At 37.5% G+C, this 19,280-nt stretch overlaps 1 protein-coding gene across 1 annotated transcript; it reads right to left on the reverse strand.

The window, feature by feature from the left end:
* Positions 1–6,192: 6,192 nt before the first annotated feature.
* On the reverse strand, positions 6,193–19,076 carry LOC143876168 (endo-1,4-beta-xylanase 1-like). The gene is made up of 8 exons (XM_077377856.1): positions 18,729–19,076; positions 18,548–18,604; positions 12,756–13,093; positions 12,492–12,651; positions 10,791–11,116; positions 10,465–10,642; positions 7,690–8,226; positions 6,193–7,541 (listed from the first exon to the last, which is right to left on the reverse strand). Exons 1-8 carry the CDS (start codon positions 18,795–18,797, stop codon positions 6,426–6,428), a joined length of 2,781 nt encoding a protein of 926 aa, XP_077233971.1. The 5' UTR covers positions 18,798–19,076; the 3' UTR covers positions 6,193–6,425.
* Positions 19,077–19,280: the final 204 nt, after the last annotated feature.

Raw genomic sequence — 19,280 nt, forward strand, 5'->3', positions numbered from 1 at the left:
AGAGAAAAGAGAAGTCCGCACCATGCCAAATGTGCATTGATGTATAAATCAATTTAGATAATACTCGGGACAAAAAAAATTGAGTTCATAAAGAAGATAATAAGATAGACCAGACAAGAGTTTCACGCTAGAGCAAGTGACCAACGAATAGGACACAGAGCAGCATGACAGTTAAAATAAGAACATTCAAGATAAAAAGAACAAGCTCCCATCTCAGTTATACCAGTGTTTCAAAACACAGATGCAAGTCAAAAAGCAGCCAAAGCAAATCCTAGTTGACTCAGTATGGCAAGTTCGAGTACTCGGTTGGCGTGGCTGAGTACTTGGTTGACACAGTCATAATTCGAGAGAGTCAAAGGAGTTTTGATTCACTTTGTAGGAAAAAACGCTGACTAGACAAGAACGCGCCCAGGGTAAAAAGGGCAGTTTTGAAACTATGAGTTATATCAGTGGACAACATTTCGGAAGAAAAAGAACTGAGTATTATTGGGGATGTTGAATAAATTATACAACTTATATATATTATTTGGAGAGGAAAAGCTTCAATGCATGAGACGAGAGAAATAAACATTAGAGAGAGAGAGAGAGAGAGAGAGAGAGAGAGAGAGAGAGAGAGAGAGAGAGAGATCCACTCTTCTTACTTCGACTTCTTCGATTAACATCAAACCGAGAAAAAAAAAAAGGAAAAAAACAGAAACTGGGGTTTGGAGCTACGGTTTTGAGTGAGAAGGAAAAGAAACCGAGTAAACAAAGACCCTACATTTTCAAAGAAGATTATAAAACGTTACGGTTTTGAAGGGGAAGAGAGAAGAGCCTAGGAGGAAGGAGAAAAGTTTTGACTAGAAAACGATCAATCTAAATTTTTGTTTTTCACGGGTGTACAACTTGGACACGTTTTTTTTCTTCTCACATTGCCCCTAGTTGTTTGATGTGTATGTACAGTTCAATTCTTCAATTTGGAAACTAACACACCATCCATTCTTTCAAAACTGTTGTCTATTGAAGAAAGCTAAAATTCAAGTAACCTACATTGCCATATACACTTGCAGTAACATAATAAAAAGAACTATCCATCAGGAAAACATACAAAAGAGGAAAAAAAAACAATAAAAGGAAGAGAAGGAAAATGAACAATCATACCTCAAGACTACTGTTATTTCCACTGCTGCTCTGATTACCCATGTTTTCTCTGAAATTCTACCATAAAAAAAAAACCCAAAACCCATTTTAGATAAATTAGAAATGGGTCGAAGAAAATCGGTATTTTTCTTTTTGGTACTTACAAACATAAACAAGAGTAGAAAATGGAAGGTGGGTACCTAAGATTCTGCTCGCATTTGGCTCTCTCTCCCTCTGCGTTAAGGATATTTTAACCATCCTAAAATCTCTCCTACAAGAGATAACATTCCCTCTATATCCCCTTGAGAGATTTGAATACGTTTCTAAGACGATTGGTATTCTATAATTATCCACTCCTATTTTCCTTCCTTTTGTACACACTATCTTCAACACGTTTCTAAAACCTTAAAACGTTTGGCATTCTATAATTGTATTTTCTGTTGCTCCAAACCAGAAATCTCGCCCCCTTACCTTCTCTCCCGGATCTTCTTCTTAGGCATGACGACCGGACTCCAATCTCTGGCTGATGGAGCACAATTTTTTAGGTCAGCCACCATTTCAATATTGCCTATTATACTTAGGTAAGCCACCATTTCAATCTTGCCTATTATACTTCTTTGTGAGGAATTGGGATTTGATTTTTACTTCTCTCAGGGCTGCCTCCAGCTGATAATAGGGTGTTTCTTACATGTGTTTCTAATTTATTTCTTCATAATTCTCTCTTCTTGGTTCGTTTTGTGGTTTTTTCCCTTATGATGATTTTCCAGGTGAGAAAGAGCATATATCAGATTTATGGAGGAATGAGTGTTCTAAAAAGATATGTAGTCCGTAATTTATTTTATTGAATGTTATCTTACCGAGTATTAAGAGAGTGAACGGAGGGTGAGATTTTTTTTTATGAATCTTTTTCTTTTTTAGTCGGCCTGTGCAACTCACGGGTCTCAAACCCTTACTGGGAGAAACAAGTATATGATGCTTGCTGGAAATGAAGGGGTTGTGCATGGTAAAAGAGAAGAGTTCAGTGCTGTAAAAGATGAAGATATGCTAATATATTATATATATATACTGTTATAAAGAGGGAAAGGGGGTTTTACTGTTCACCTTACGTGTCAACCCTCCCTTCCTCCACGGCTATATTTTCCCTTTTTTTGGTGTATTTAGTAAATTCAAAAAAATCTAGGAAAATGAACCGAAAAAGGATAAACATTCGGAAAATCCTGTAAAAAAGGTAAAAAATTTGGAATTCATTCCCACTTCTCATGATAAGGAGAAGATATTGCGATTCCCGCTGGATTTTGGGGATAAAAGACAATCAAGCGTGGCGGGGATCTCTCTCTCCTTGCGAGATTTTTCTTTGGTTTTGGGTGTCTCACGAGAACGACACAGAAAAAAAACTGCACAACCTTCTTCTTCTCTTCCTCTCTTTCCTCGAGACGCACACCGCCACTGCCATCAAGAAACTTCACGCCACCACCAAAATTTCTAGATTTTTCCATGGCTTTGGGATAGATTACAGAAATATTTTCTCTCTCTCCGCAACCCCAACTCTGTTGGCCGGCTAATTTCGGATGAAAGAAAGAGGGTTTTGGGAGTTCTTCAAGACAACATCTCTTCACTTTTATTTCAGCAAAAAAAAAAAGCAGAAACAGAGGGCTTGGGGCCTTGGGGGTTCTTCTTCACCATTGCCATTTCAACCACCATTTGTTTTCTATTTTTCCTTCTTCAGGTAAAACTCCCTTTGTTTTTTCCTTGGCTGTTGCAATGACATCCCCAAAACGTGAGTGGGAGTAAGAGAAGAGGGAAGGGTTAGGGCTCTGTTGAGGGTTGGGATAGAAAAACTGAAAAAGAGATGGGTTTAGGAGGTGGGTATTGAGTGATGATAAATAGCGGTTGTTGTAGGGGGGTTAGGGAATAGGTCTATGGTAGATCAGAGGTTGAAGATGATGGTGATCTAAATTTGCAGAGAAGATGGTGGTGGTGGTGAAAATTAAGGGAGAGATGGTGGTGGTGAGACTTGAATCTAGGTGGTAGAAAGCGAGAAGCGAGATTTGGTAGAGGAAAAAGGGTTACCGGGTTTTGAATTTGGTCAAGAAGGTGGTCGGAGAGGATAGACAAATTCCGGTGGGGACGGAGGAAGATGATTGGATTCCGGCTCTATTTCCATGTCAGATCACATTTTCCATGAAGAAACATAAGATTTTAATAATTCTTGCAGAATACTCAAGCCTTCCAATACTTATTGCATAGAATTTGGAGCAGGGATTCTGTTCCCAAGTTCCCCGGTTGTGACATGCGAATGTCTAATTTCTGTTTTTGTTTATGTCTATTTTCGATTTTTGTTATATTGAACAGGTGTAAGGCATAATTTATTAGATAAGAGAAATTACATGAGCTGTTTCATGACCGTCTTCCATTATTTCAACACTACTGACAATGTATCTTCTCTATCTATCTTGGATTATTTGCTGATGATTCTTCCGGGTTAGTTGTTTGAGGTGAATTCTGTTGTTACGTACTGTCATCGGCTATTGATGCTGAATTCTTACCTTACATTCGTCAGCCATAAGTTCGTGTATAAGTTGTTAAGAGAGTTGTTAATGATTCCAGTCTAACTCAACTCTTTAGCTAGAAGTTCAAGATGACCATCCAAAAGGCATCAAGGAGTAGGCCGAGTTGTGGCTGATGATCAACATCCGATTTGCGAACTGAACAGAGATTCAGCAAATTTCCTAATTTTTTTTGAATTATATTATAAATCCTCATGGTGATTCTATTCACTTTTTCCAATCTTCACAATGGATAGTTAGAAAGAAAGTTGGGTTTTCATGTCTTATTTCTATTTTTAATCCCCCCTGTTTTTTGGGTTTAGTGCTGAAGGTCCTAGACACATGGAGATCAAATCTGAGTTTTTGGTTTTTATAGCACTGTATTTATAGCCATGGAGTTAATGTGTTGTGGAAAAATTAAATTTCTGGGACACTGTTTCCCTGTAATAGTTTTGTTAGCTAGGGCCAATATTGGGTCATGGACGTCCTCTACTTTGTATTGAAAATATCATCCCTTGAATTATTAGGAAGGGGACACTGATTTTTTCATTATGAATTATTTCCTAGGCTTTAATAGAAGTTTCCATCTCTTGCAGCTTTTTGCCCATACAATTATAATTTTAGGTCTGTTAATCTAGAAGGTTGTCACCGATGTTATGTGGGTTTGGTTTGCAGGATTGTGATTGAAATCCTTTCTTTCTTCTCTTTGTTTAAAAGAATGTTGTGAGAATTAAGGGTACACAGAGTCGAATCATCTATGAACATGAAGAAACGAGCAATGTTCTGGATTTTGTCGTGATCACCAAAAATAGCTGACAGGTCTTACACTTCCCTGGAAATGGAAGACCCTGTACCTCTAATTGAATCAATGTAGCGCGGTTTTGAAGATAAAAGAGATGTTATACAACTTACTCTATGGATCTCATAGATTTCAATTTTGGTTAAGGGGAATTAGTTATTCAAAAGTTCTGTTTTTTTTTATAAAGAAAGGAAATCTTCTGTACTTGCATTTTAAGGAAATCTTCTAATGCTTCAGTAATTGCATTTTCATAGGCTTACAAATTGAAATCTCATCTTATTAATCACTTAAGAACCGTAGAAAATGTTCACCGCTTGAAAATTTTCCATTGATTGGCTTAGAAGTTCTGACTTTGCTTCGTTTTCATTCTGTTTACGTTTACAAACTTCAATTTGTCATTCTTCCCTCTCTGTTTTTGATGAATTCATTCTTCCTTCTATTTACGAAACTGAATTTCTTATTCTTTCCTCATCTTCATTTTCATGTCCATTTTTAAATTTATTATTTCTAAGAGTTATTACTCTTTTTTAAATTTAGAAGGCAAAATCTACATCTCAATTGAATCTTTCTAAACAATGCTTCTTTTTTTCCATCAAAACAATTTTAAGCCGTACTTTCTTCTCCCCTGTGCATCGCACGGGGTGTCTTACTAGTACTAAGAAGTAGCAACATGCACCCTTAAAATCTAAACTGCCCTCCTTTGTTACTTCTATCCTTTTAATGTATTCATTCAACCAGAGGACTGTTTTGTTCCTATGATAATTATCCTATGAATTTAACCTCAGCCATTTATTTATGTAACAAAAAGTTTATTTTATTTCCTCATCTTCATCTCTGACTACCCATTGGTTGACTATTAATCAAACCCTTTGTAGTAGTAAAGTTACATAGTTATAATTATATAGGCTAAATCCCATCCTACAGACCAATAAAAGGTTATAATTATATTATATGTGATAAGATATGCTAATAATATATATGTGTGTGTGTGTGTGGGGCGGGGGTAGGGCTGCAACAGTGTCAGGTTGGGTCGGGTTTTTCAAAACCCTAGCCCAACCCTGGATCCCATTATCTCCGCCCTGACCCTGAGTCAAGGCCAGAAATCCTCAACCCATTGCCCGCCCTGATTGGCCGGGCTGGCCCTGATTGACCCTAGTGCAAATACCTGTTAAGAGTGCCAAAAATAATGCTACCACATATCATATAGAACAAAATGATCAATAAACAAAGAAAGGGAACAAAATAAGACAATATGAATTCAACAACATGACGGGCAGCAGAGACAATTAATAATAATAATTAACAAAAGAAACATGCACAGATGGTTCAATTCTACAATAGAAAACTTAGGGTCGGGCAGGGTCGGGCTGACCCGAGGTATTAACCCTAAACCTGACCTGACCCAACCCTGAGTCAGGGCCTAAAAAATGAACCCTGACCCGCCCTCAGGGTTGGAAAATCCAGCCCAGACCCTGTTCGGGCTTAGGGTGGGTCAGGGCTGACAGGGCCAAACTTGCACCCCTATGTGGGGGCGAGATTATATATATATATATATATATATATATATATATATATATATATATATATATATATATATATATATATATATATATATATATAGAATGGCTGCTAATAATAAGATATTAAAATACAAAAAGAAAAAGATAAAAATATAGTAATTTCAGATGAGCCCGCATGGATGACAAGCAAGAAAAGAATTTGCTTCAATTAAACAAACAGAAAGCCAATAAGACTCTTATTCCTTCTGAATACAAAGCAATAGACCAAACTTCTCCCAAAATTATTCATATACAAAACATTATTAGAGGTTGATCTGTCCATGATAAGGTAATCAAGCAACAAGACAAAAGAAAATATTACTTATTTGAATCTTTTGATACACGCTAAACAGCATAGAACATGATAAATAATTGCTAATTCAGTCGGTAATCATGTCCAACTTATAAGCTCATGGTGACCACTAATGGAGACTCTCCCTTGTCGACGACAAATGTCTGGGAGTATTTCTTTGAGAAGGTAAAAATGTCAACACTATATGTCCCATGGAAACCTCTAAAATTGAATTCTCCTTCTTCATCAATGTGTCCATGAGACTGTGACAGCCATTCCTGTTTAAGAGCAAGATATCTTTTACCAGCTTCATTAATACTACCTTCTGCATCTACTAAGTGTGCGTTATCTCTGCTCATAAACAGTTCCCAAAATCCCCACAGCATTATACCATCCACGGCTGGATGTGCAAAGGCTTCCCGGAGTATAACCTCCAAGTCATCAGCTCTAACATATTCATTTACTGATGAGACATCTAATTCAGTGAACCAAATAGGAAGACCAAGGATACCCAACTTATCCAATGCAGAGTAGACAATGGGTCCCACAGGATTATCGATATGTCCTTGAATCCCAATACCTCCAACTGGGGCGCCTTGTTCTTGCAAATCGAGGATATGTTCAATGTACTTTTCTGGAGAAGATCTGGTATCACACCCATCTTCGATATGGTAATCGTTCACAAAAAGGGTGGCAGAGGGATCCAATTGCTGGGCTGTTTTAAACATATAAGCCCTGATATCTTTTCCTAATTTGTCCTGATAGAAGGATCCATGCAGCATCTCATTATTTACGTCATAATGTCTGAATTTCTCTTTGTACCTTGTGAGAAGACCGGTGAGGCGATTTTGAACGGCAGTCAGGAGGTCATTTTTGTTCAATGAGCGGACCCACGATTGGATTGTGTACTCCACTTCCCAGAATATGCAGTGACCTCTGGCATCTATACCATGGTTCTTACACAAGTCCAAGAGCTCATCTGCATCCCTGTAGTTAAAATTACCTTGTTGCGGCTCTGTCCATGGCCACTTCAACTCGTTTCCAAACACGGCCCAATTGAAATTCTTCACAAAGAAATCAACAAAGTCTTCATTGTCCATGTTCGTCCTACTGATACATGATCCAATGGGGAAACTGTTCTGCAGTTGTCTGACCTTCACAAACGTGCCATACAAATTCCCAACATCCGATCCCGAGAACTTTATGATGACATCACGTTTTCGAACCTGTGACATAAATGATAAGAAACAATTGTAATGTGTAAGGGAGCATAAGCAATGTAGTACTAATGTTTTGAGTCATTTTAAAATACTAATTTCGGGCATCAAATATCACAGAAATCATATATTGGATTGTTATGGAAAATAGAAATACCTTATCTGTCAGATTCTTCAGATGTTTAAATCTTGCTTGCCTTTCAATGGGAAAAATCTGAAGTCCGGCAACCATTAAATTAACTCCGGCAGAAGGACCTTGGAGATAAACCGTGACTTTGGATGGCTGCTTCTCAATTCTAAATGAGCCTCCAATTTCATGCCATCTGTCATCGCCAACTTCAGCTTGGCCCCCATTGACCCACTGGCTATCAACACCAAGTGCAACATTGACATTCTGAGGACCGCTTGCTCCGGAGCCTATACGAACCCAAGCAGATACTTGGTACGTCACAAATAATTTAAGTTTATCTGTGATTATCTGAGCTGGGCCCATCCAGGTTTGTGTGCGATTGGTCACGAGAATATAGCGACCGCTTAGAGGTTCATGTGGTCCAAGAGAATCCCTTGCCATTGGAGGAATTACATGAGGTGAACCAGTAGTAACGCTCAGAGTACAAGGACCAAGGGGAAACCATCCACTGAGGCCATCAATAAGATTGCTATTTTCAATTATATTAACTCCAAAAGCAACATTCTGCAAAACAAAGAACGCACATTTTAGGAATAAAAATAGAAAAAAGAAATAGGTGTCTTCAATGCATGATCAGGTAAATGCTATATATTGTAAGTTTTAACATTAAAGTGTAAGAGAAGTAGACAAAAGTGTGAGTTCTTGATATGAATGTCAGGCTTCCAAAGAACAGCACCCTATGTATTTGCGAAAAAAATGTATTCCCAAGAAACATGGCTAAGCACGATAAGGAGTTCAACATCCGCATAGGTTCTCAACATGTAAGGGCTTCTAAGTGCTTAACTTTGTCCTAGAATTCTCAGCAGAAAATTTATTCTATTGGTGAAATAGTTTTACCAAATAGCGGGTACAATATCCAGTTAAATTCACTCAATTATTAGTTTTTCCCTGGTTGAGCAACTCCACCCAAGACTATTGCATACAATGTTTGAAAGTTCTTGTCTCTAGACTGAGGGGAAGATCTCAAAGAAAGGGTATTAGATTTCAATTCTCATGATTTAACAAGAGCCATGTATTAATTATTTCTGGTCGATCTTTGAATATAAGAGATAAGTTCTATCCCTATTGAGTCCTTTGTAACTTTGCAAATTGAAGCAGATACACTTTTTTTCTTGAAGCAATGAAGAAAACTTTATTAAAAACAGAGAGTACAATACAGATATAACAAGGAAACAATAAAATTTAGATTGAGGGCATATATTTCCCCACGAATAAGCCCTCTCTTTTCAGACCACCCCTAGCCAACAGATCCACAATTTCATTCGCACTGTGGGGTAAAGACACTGAAAGGGACTGGCAAATGTCTGAGATTTCATTGATGACACTTGCCAATCTCTACTAGGGGATTGATTCTTTTGCCCCAAGTTGCAACTTTCAAGAAAAAATACTGAGCTTATTCAGTATTGGATGGCAGCAAAAATGTGAGAGGGAAGTTGATCAGAAGCAATTGACACAATTTGCAAATACAATAAGTCTATTTTCTTTACGATTGTTTGAGTCTGCTATAAAGTTTTGTGTTATTGACCCATTGGTTTGATGTTTTGTGTTATTGACTCATTGGTTCGATGGGTCAGGTAGCACCACTAATAAAAGATAAACTAGTACTGTCATCAGTGTATATGTGGTAACAACGCAACAAGTTTTAACAATTTCAAGAGTAATGCAGAGGTTCTATTCTTTTGCCATGTTTCAATCTAGAGTAATGAATATAGTTCCATAATTTATATAAGGCTACTTGATAGAGCATGATAAAAGCAAGGTTATGCATATATTAAAGAAGCTAGAGAAACAAACTAGATAGAATCTGTTGCATCACAAATATATGTGCATAAATACAGATTTATGTAGACATGTTTACAGACAGACACATGCATACCCATTCAAATATACAACCTCTAGTCAACAAAAATAGCAAACCAGGGTGGAAATCATCAATTGAAAATTATTCTTGAAATGATTTAATTTTGATAGGGAAAATTATTCAATTTGGTATGGCACATCTCTGAACCAGAGTAACTTGTAGAGATGCACAAGTTTTCTTTGGATTTCACATACATTAGATGTGTACTAGGATTTGCAATAACATAAGGTTAGTTAGTTATACTCAGTGTAAGCTTACTGCAATTTTGGCATGTGAGATCTTATGGGTTAGTAAAAATTGGAAGCTTCAAATCGGATCTTATTTTGTTGACTCATAGTTATAATTAACCACATAGTACAGAGAAAAGAAGTTTGTGTCAGTGCAGATTTTCATCAGGAACACCCTATAAATCAGATATTTTTTACCAATTGAGAAAGAAAAATCAAAATTCTTATAACCATCATTTTGAAAATTTATGGAAGTAATTCTTTTCTTCAAGATGCCACATTTTGTTCAGTCCAGTCAAGCAGTTCAAACTATTCTAAGGTTTTCGTATTTCGGAAAGGTCATATTTTCTTTCAATCCTTGAAGCATGCCTTCAAATTGTAGTAAACTAGCATGTGTCAAAAACAGAATGGCATTAATTACATGCCCATGCTTTAGATGCTTGAAAAAGTCAAGTACTATACTGGCAAGAAAGAAGGCCAAATGTATAAGGTTTTTATAGTTGGGTCAGATTTCTAAAACCAGCTAACTACCAAAAGCGATGAAGATAATGCCAACGAGGACCTTGGTCAGTTACTAGACATTCAGGAGAACACTAATGCATTGATATACTAACCTCACCATTCAAAAAAAAGAAAAAAAAATGATATACTAACCTCAATCACAGGTGGGGGTAAAGGAGGAAGTTTGGCTGCATGTTTTACTACAAAACTATTGACAAGAATATCAACACCCGGAGGTGGCCCTTCAAGATAAATGACTACTCTTGAAGCGGTACCATTCAGAAGAAACTTCCCCTGCAACTGTACCCATTCCTTACCTGTTGCCTGCAAACTTTTGGAGCAACAGGCTTCTTTTCAGATGTTTGGGAAAAGATAGCCAAGTAACCTTAAAAATTATGGAGAAGGGAATGGAAAAATGCTCTTTCCTTGCATGGATACATTATGTGAGATAAAAATGAGAAAGCATGAAAGAAACTCACTTGGCAATGCCTATATATTGTTCACGTTGGTTTTGCATTTGAACCCACAAAGTTGCACGCACATCAGCACTAGTAGCGTTCCCAAATATCCGAACTACTGCAGTCATCTCGTATGCAAGCTTTCTCTGAACCTTACCTGTGATTTCCTGCTGAATACCATTCCAACTTTGTGTGCGTTCCGTTGCAGAAGCAAAGACCTTTCCAGTCAAAGGAAGTACTTTCCCATCTCCCATGGAGTCATGTAGGAGAATCTTGCAGCTTCTTCCAGACCAATTATTAAGTCCATCCTCAAACTGAGGGTTTTGTATGATGTTGGCCTTTGCTTCCTTTAAGAAAAAACAATAGAATATTTCTGGTTTTAGTAAATAAAAAAATTATGAAATACACATGAAATTGCAACAGGCAGAAACTACTGCTATAATTCATAGGACATGAGTAGAATGATAAATGGCTATTATAATGATCGAATAATCTATACAGAGACAGTAGGATGCAGCTAACAATTTAAAACATACCACGAGATTCCTTATTAAGTTGTAATATCTTGTAAATATAGGCAATAGAATACAGGCAAGAGATCTCCATGCACATGAACAAGCAAGGGGCATGTTTGACTATGGGCTACACCAAAATATTCATGGCGATTTTTTCTTTTTTTTTCTGGAAAAAAATATTCAATGAAAAAATTCCCAGTAGAAAGAAAACACAGCTATGGCATGGGTGTTTTTTCCAAGATTTTTCTTATAAAAATATTTACCTAAAAAATGGGTTACCAAATGTCAGAAAAATGGACTTTCAGAGAAAAAGAAATTCAGGAAAAAGTTTTCAGAATAGCCAAATATGCCATTGCTTTCAAAACACTCTTGATGATAAAAGAGATATTTAATAGGTTGTGATGACTCAAGTCCTGAACCTCTCAAGTCAGTCGGGATAGTAAAAAGCATCTGGCCCTCTTTAAGCATCATGAATCTATGATCATAGAATCTAATACAGAGACAGAAGGATGCTGCTAACAGTTCCAGACATGCCACATACTTCATTTTGAAATAATAATGTCCTATATTAATATGAGCAGGTGAACACTGAAAAAAAAAAAGCTGATTAATTGATGCCAAATGGTTTGTCATCTATAATATCTGCTCGGATTATTCAAAACTCTGTAGTGATGCATAATTGCTTGAACTCCAGTCTCAATAGTCAATATCAGTTTCCATTTTATAAATGAAACAATCCAATATTCACATTCTTTTGATAAGAACATGGATTCTCCAAAACCAACTGTCGACCGTAGAAAGTGCAGATACATATTGTGAGACTACCAATTACCCCAAAAGCTTAAGCTGTTGGAGATGCCATTATTTAATCTTTTATACTTTAACACTCCCCCTCACGTGGGGCCCCTCTTTTTTGGGTTGGCCATTACGTGTGGATTTTTAATATCAAGAAGGTTTGAACCCAACCAATTGCTCTGATACCATGTGAAACTACCGATTACTCCAAAAGCTTAAGCTGTTGTAGATGGCGGTATTTAATCTTTTATACTTTAACACATATAATGCAAATAGAAGCTAAAAAAAGTAAGCATGGAAGAACTCCATCCAATATCAAACTAATCAAAAGAAAAGCATGTCAAATGGATAAATATAAAGGACCACATTTGAAAGTCTACCCAATTGGAAAAAAATGCTAGAACATGCACACCTCACACTCTTTAGCGACAGAAGAAGTGACTCTGACAGAATCTATGAGCAGATCAACACCAGGAGAAGGTCCTTCCAAATAAAACACGACGCGGTTGGGCTTGCTTTCAAGTGAAAATGTGCCTTCCAATTCCTCCCACCGTTGCCCTGACACCAAGGCTCTACAACACAGCATCCATCATAAACTCAATTCTCCAAACTAAGTAATCGTAAAGGAAAATTGAAAAAAAATGAAGGGGAAGTAATATCAGAAACTGAACTTTACCTTCCCAAAAATAAATAGCTAGTGGTCTTATCTGGATACTCTAATCTCAGTGTCGCTTGGACTCCAGTGGGTCCCTGAAGAGCACCACAAACCATAATGCAGGCAGAGACAGTGTAAATGGAACCAGGAAAAACTCTGCCCGTGATATCTTGTTCCAATCCTTGCCAGCATTCCTTGCGATTTGAAACAACGGCAAAATTCCCTCCTGAGTTGGCTGTAATTCCACTGTGATAACCAGATTCCCCTGAAACAACATACCAATCACAACAATTGGGTTTCCAAGAATTCAGTCCATCCGAAAAGTCGTGATTGAGGATGATATTGGACGTCAGATTACCCTGTGAAAAATCATGGTTTGTGTTATTTTGTGCCAGGAAAGAAACAGTTAGAAAATTTTAGAATGGAATATGTTGGAGGAGTAAGGACTCCCCTTCTCCGCAACAAAGATAGTTGTCAGATGGGGAATGTAGAAGATACGAAGTACAAAAAAACAATAGTTTTTTCATAGGCTAAACCATTCCAACCAGCAAAAGTTCCAAGTTTACACCTTATCACTGAGTTGGAGGAAGAGTCATAAGAGTAAGCACGCGAAGAAAAGCATTGCAGGAATACTTTAATCAACTGGATCCTACTCCAGGGAGCCTAATCGCAATATAATATGCCCACTTAAGTCCATCGATTACTTTAAACCAGACATGATAATCTAAACCTCTAAACAAAAATGACTGAGTAGAGATTTATTCTGTCAAAAGATCATTGTGCTCCTATCTTAAACAAGAATTTCAGCCCAATCCACACAGTCATGTCAGCTACAAACAAGGTATTGTAGTGGGTACAACGCCAGTGTCCATTGCGAGTAATTTTATGATGTGCCAATGGTTTTGGGGGCTATCTTGCCAAAAAGTTGTACAAAAACAATTTGACAACGCCCATACGCAACTATGCCTCCATTCGATCTCTAGGTGACCATCCCACTCCATTCTGTTTCTGAGTCATAATTGACACTCATCATAATTCCCCAATTCAGATCTCATTGATTTTGTTTATAATTCACTAGGTACTTTCCATACCCAATTTCAGTCTCTTCCATTAATACATACAAATCAAAATGCTGCAATTTGCAAACTCAATTCACTCCAGTAAAGGTAACAAAAGAAACCTCACTGAGAAATTCCTAATATTTTGAGGGAGTAATTCATTTCAAGGTAAACCATTTCGGAGTAATCTGCATGCCCTGTATTGGTTTACTCTTGATTTATTTTTCGCTGTTCCAATGTCCAAAGTAAATTAAGGGGCTATTGATTTCAAGAGTTCCAGACTTCCAGTGTTCCAGTGTTACATATTGATCAAAGGGCTCCAATTATTCACTCCATTAATTGATATTTTGTTTGACAGCTAAAAAAAACCTATTTTTTATTTAGAAGAAGTCCCAAACAAGAAAATACAGAAATTAGGTTGTTGTTTGTCTTACTGTATTTCTAAGGTTGTTGTATTTATAAGCTGTCCCAAATCCAGAAATCAGCTTACTCTACCTATACACAGTCCCAAATACAGCTTGGAGTATTTATAAACAGTCCCAAATTCAGAAAATACAGAAAGGTTGCTGTATTTATAAGCAGTCCAAGATTCAGCTTGCTGTTTTTTGTCAGTGCTAATGGATTCTCAATCTAATAAAAGGATAAATGGTAGGTCAGCCTACCTGAATCAGAGCTGCCAGGATTACAAAAATCACATACAGATTGATAATCCAACAAGATCTAAAGAACAAAATCAGAAATGAAGATGGGAAAACTGAGACCTTCTTCATCATTTTCAGCTGATCTGAACAAGCTGGAATTGAGACTTTTGGCATGGGGTAAGATTTTAATAAGATTTTAAAAGGCCTATTACAGCCAAGTTAATAGAGAGGTATATATACGGAAGCATCACACAGATAAAAAGAGAACTCCGCACGATGACAAAGGTGCATTGATGTATAAACCAATGTAGGAAATTCTCTAGACTAAAAAAAAATTGAGTTCATAAAGAAGATAATAATAAGATGGACAGGACGAGGGTTTTATCATAGAGCAAGTGACCAAGGTATAGGACACAGAGCAGCATTACTGTTAAAATAAGAACATTCGGGATACATAGAACAAGCTCCCATCTTAGTTATATCAGTGTTTCAAAATGCGGATGCAAGTCAAAAAGCGGCCAAAGCAAATCCTAGACGACTCGGCATGACAAGGTTGGGTACTCAGTTGATGCGGTTGAGTATTTGGTTGATGCGGTCATAATTTGGGAGAGTAAAAGGAGTTTTGATTGACTTTGTAAGACAAAATGCGGACTTGGACAAGAACGCGGCTAGGGGAAAAAGGCGTTGACTTGGGGGAATCCATGATGACGCGGGGGAGTTTTGTAACTGAGCTATTTCAGTGGCAACATTTGGAATAAAAAGAACTCAGTATTATTGGGGATGGTGAAGAAATTATTATTATTATTATTATATATATGAGGAATGATAGATACAAGGGAGCCCTTGCATAAAGAGAAAGAGCCAAAAAAGGGCTCTTCATTGGATCCACGTAATCAAATGTAACTGATTTTACTTTTTCAACCGATTTTAAAATGTAACTGAAAATGACGTGGATCCAATGAAGAGCCCTTTTGTGGCTCTTTATGCAAAGGCTCCCTTGCATCTATCATTGCCCTCCTCTCTCTCTCTCTCTCTCTCTCTCTCTCTCTCTCTCTCTCTCTCTCTCTCTCTCTCTCTGTGTGTGTGTGTGTGTGTGTGAGAGAGAGAGAGAGAGAGAGAGAGAGAGAATAGTGTTTCTGAGCTCGAGCATAAAAACAAGTGTGGGCCCACATTGTTGGGGGATCCAAAGCATTCATTTGGAAGCCCCTATCATGGATAGGGTGTCCACAAAAAATCAGCTCCATTGGATGATCCTAACCCTTCCATTTGTGGAGGGAAAAATGGGCAGATTTGTGGAGAAACAGTATCTGTCCATTTTTCCCTCCACAAATTCGGTTAAAATGATCCTATGGACCTGATTTTTGGTACACACCATATCCATGATAGGGCCTTTTAAATGAATGATTTGGATCACCTCAAAAACATGGGCCCACATGAGTTTTTGACGCTCGAGCTCAAAAACATTGTTCTCTCTCTCTCTCTCTCTCTCTCTCTCTCTCTCTCTCTCTCTCTCTCTCTCTCCTAACCCTTTGTTAAGTTCCAGATTTTATGGGATTTTTAGTTACGATTAGGAAATCCAAATAAATTGTGGGGAGTGGTTACGATTAGGAAACCTAAATAATAGGGTCGTTAGTATCGTATTTATCTTTTTATTATTCTTAATTCTGATTGGTTGTAGAATCCTAGTTGTGTTGATTATTGAGATCATTGTAGACATTTATATTTTCTTATCTCTTAATGAAATTGCAGAGAATATTTTACCTTAATTTCGTGCTATTGTACAAGGGACTGGTTTCCCAAACGAACCATTATTTCACCATCTTCTTATCTACTTTTGGGACCTATCATTTTGGTATCAAAGCTGGTTGATCTTGGCATGACAAAAAGGAGTCAACTCAAGAACAATTTAGCCATGGAAGAGAGGATGGAGAAGTTGGAAGAGACCGTTAACAATTTGGCAGAGATGTTTCACAAATTTATGGAAAGTCAAAAGCATAAATTCGTCGAGGATGAGGCTTCCCATGGCAAGGTTACCTATTCCAACGTGGAATTAGGAGGAAACGACGCATCAGGGTCTGGAACAAAGGGAGGATCCAGGATGGATCAGAAGAATATACAGGATGGGTATATCACGCAGAACAATTTTTTCGCTTCCATCAGACTGCAGAAGATACGAAGGTACCTCTTTCATCATTCCATCTGGAGAGTGAAGCGCTACAATGGTTTCAATGGTACGAGAAAGTTCACAAAAATATGGAGTGGAAGGACTTGAAGTTAGCCTTGTGTGTTAGTTTTGGCCCTACAGACTTCCAAGACTTTGATTCGGCACTCAGCAAACTTCACCAAACAGCTTCGGTACGGGAATATCAAAAACAATTCGAGAGGTTGTCTAACATGGTTGAAGGATGGACTGAGAAGGCCCTGGTCAGGACTTTTGTGGGAGGTCTCAAGGATGAGTTGGCAGGAGAAGTTCAAGTCTTCCGTCCGAAGACATTGAATAAGGCTATTGGGTTGGCACAGATGATGGAAGAGAAAATCCAGCAGAGCCAGATATTTCAAAAGGGTACAATGATTGAGCATGAGTACCCAACATCAAATCCGAAGGGTCCTCGAAGGCTTACAATGAAGGAGAGACGTTCCTGGTCACAAATGCAAGTTTCCTCAATTTCAGTTAATTCAAGTTCTTGACAGTGAAGAAGACGAAGAAAATCAACAGCCTTGAGGACAAGGCTATTTTCAAGGGGGAAGGAGTGTTAAGCTCCAGATTTTATGGGATTTTTAGTTACGATTAGGAAATCCAAATAAATTGTGGGGAGTGGTTAAAATTAGGAAACCTAAATAATAGGGTCGTTAGTATCGTATTAATCTTTTTATTATTCTTAATTCTAATTGGTTGTAGAGTCCTAGTTGTGTTGATTATTGAGATCTTTGTAGACGTTTATATTTTCTTATCTCTTAATGAAATGGCAGAGAAGATTTTAACTTAATTTCGTGCTATTGTACAAGGGACTGGTTTCCCAAAGGAACCATTATTTCACCTTCTTATCTACATTTGGGTACCTATCACCCTTCCATTTGTCGAGGGGTAAAATGGACGTCTATAAAATGGTCCATTTTGTGCCTCCACAGATCGAACGGTTAGGATGATTTTATGGAGATGGTTTCTTAAGAACAACCTATCTATGTTAGGTTCTATGGAATGAATGGGTTGGATGAGTCAAACAACATGGAAGATGCCCAATTTTAAAACTCTACCTCATAAAATCTATCTGAGCTCAGATACCGCGCCCCCGTATAAGATATATGGTTTCTGAGCTCAAGCTCAGATAGAATTTTTGAGCTTGAGTTTTTAAATAGCGTGGGTGCCTATGTTGTTTGGTTATGTTAGATATTGATTCTATAGGACCTAACATGAATAGGGTGTTCCTAAGAAATTATCTCCATAGGATCATGGTAAGCGTTGGTTTGTGGAGGGTTAAAATGGGCATCTATAAAATGGTCCATTTTGTGCCTCTACAGATCGAACGGTTAGGATGATTGTGCGGAGATGGTTTCTTAGGAACAACCTATCTATGTCAGGTTCTATGGAATGAATGGGTTGGATGAGTCAAACAACATGGGAGATGCCCAATTTAAAAACTCTACCTCAGAAAATCTATCTGAGCTTGTGGAGAGAAAAAGCTTCAGCAAATCGAGAAAAAAAAAAGGAAAAAAGAGAAACTAGCATTTGGAGTGAAATGGAAAAGAAACCGAGTAAGCAAAGACCCTACATTTTCAAAGAAGATGATAAAACGTTAGGGTTTTGAATGAGAACGGAGAAGAGCCAAAAAAACAAAACCAAAAAGGGAGAAAAATCTGACTAGAAAATGATCGATCTGAATTATGTTGGATGTGTATGTACTGTTCATTTTTTTTTTCAATTTTGAAACTAAAACACCATCCATTCTTCCAAAATTGTTGCCTACTGGAGAAAGCTAAAATTCAAAGTAACCTACAAGGCCACACACACTTGCAGATTATGGATGCGTCCAAAATTTATAGAAAGAGAAAGAAAAAAAAACCCACCTCTAAAATTCAATAACAAAAGGTACAGATGGAAAATAAACTATCATACCTCATGGGCACTGTTATTTCCACTGCTGCTCTGATTAGCCATGGTTTCTCTGAAATTCTAGCATAAAAAAAGAAACCCAAAACCCATCTTAGATAAATTAGAAATGGGTCTTACAACATGGGCATTTTTCTTTTTCTACTTAGAAGCATAAATCAAGAGTAGAAAAATGGAAGGTGGGTACCTGAGATTCTGCTCGGATTTGGATCTTTGAAACTCTACCTCTAAAGCAGGAGGCAGAGAGCCTCCTCATTATATCATGAATTTGAAAAATTTTAAGTAAATTTTACGAAAAGCGCGGGACCTAGCTACGAACCCATATGATGAAATTGCAAGTCATAGCAATAGATCTTCCTGATGGGCTACTTTCACTTTGTCTTGGAATTTTGGAAACCCCCTTTTACTTAGATGGGTTTGCATTCTTGCATTGCAATATAAGGTTCTGATGGATATTATATTCTCCTTTCTTTGTTACAGGAGTCTTAGGTGACAAGGGAACTCTATTGGACATTTTGAAGGTTAGGAAAGGTTTGTCTGCATAGGAAAACATTTTGAAAGCTAATTTGAACTTTTGGAATATGTCTTTAGGAAAATGACCAAAAGAAAGGGCTTTCTACTGACTATGACATTTGAAGAGGAGAGACTTGGAAATAACCAATCTATAGTGATGGTGACTGGATTGCAAGGGTTTAGGACAAAAATACCCTCATTTTTAAAATACCGTCACCTCTCTCTC

The sequence above is a fragment of the Tasmannia lanceolata genome, unplaced genomic scaffold (genome assembly GCF_043159265.1).
Source record: "Tasmannia lanceolata isolate RefF3 unplaced genomic scaffold, GAP_Taslan_0.1 ptg000004l, whole genome shotgun sequence".
NCBI lineage: Eukaryota > Viridiplantae > Streptophyta > Magnoliopsida > Canellales > Winteraceae > Tasmannia > Tasmannia lanceolata.

Excerpts from the sequence above, each read along its gene's own strand:
- LOC143876168 (XM_077377856.1), bottom strand. The coding sequence starts at position 18,797 with ATGAGGAGGCTCTCTGCCTCCTGCTTTAGAGGTAGAGTTTCAAAGATC. Across the intron at positions 18,605-18,728 it reads AAATCCGAGCAGAATCTCAG|AATTTCAGAGAAACCATGGC; the intron begins GTACCCACCTTC and ends TTTTTATGCTAG. Across the intron at positions 7,542-7,689 it reads TGAAGAATCTGACAGATAAG|GTTCGAAAACGTGATGTCAT; the intron begins GTATTTCTATTT and ends TTTATGTCACAG.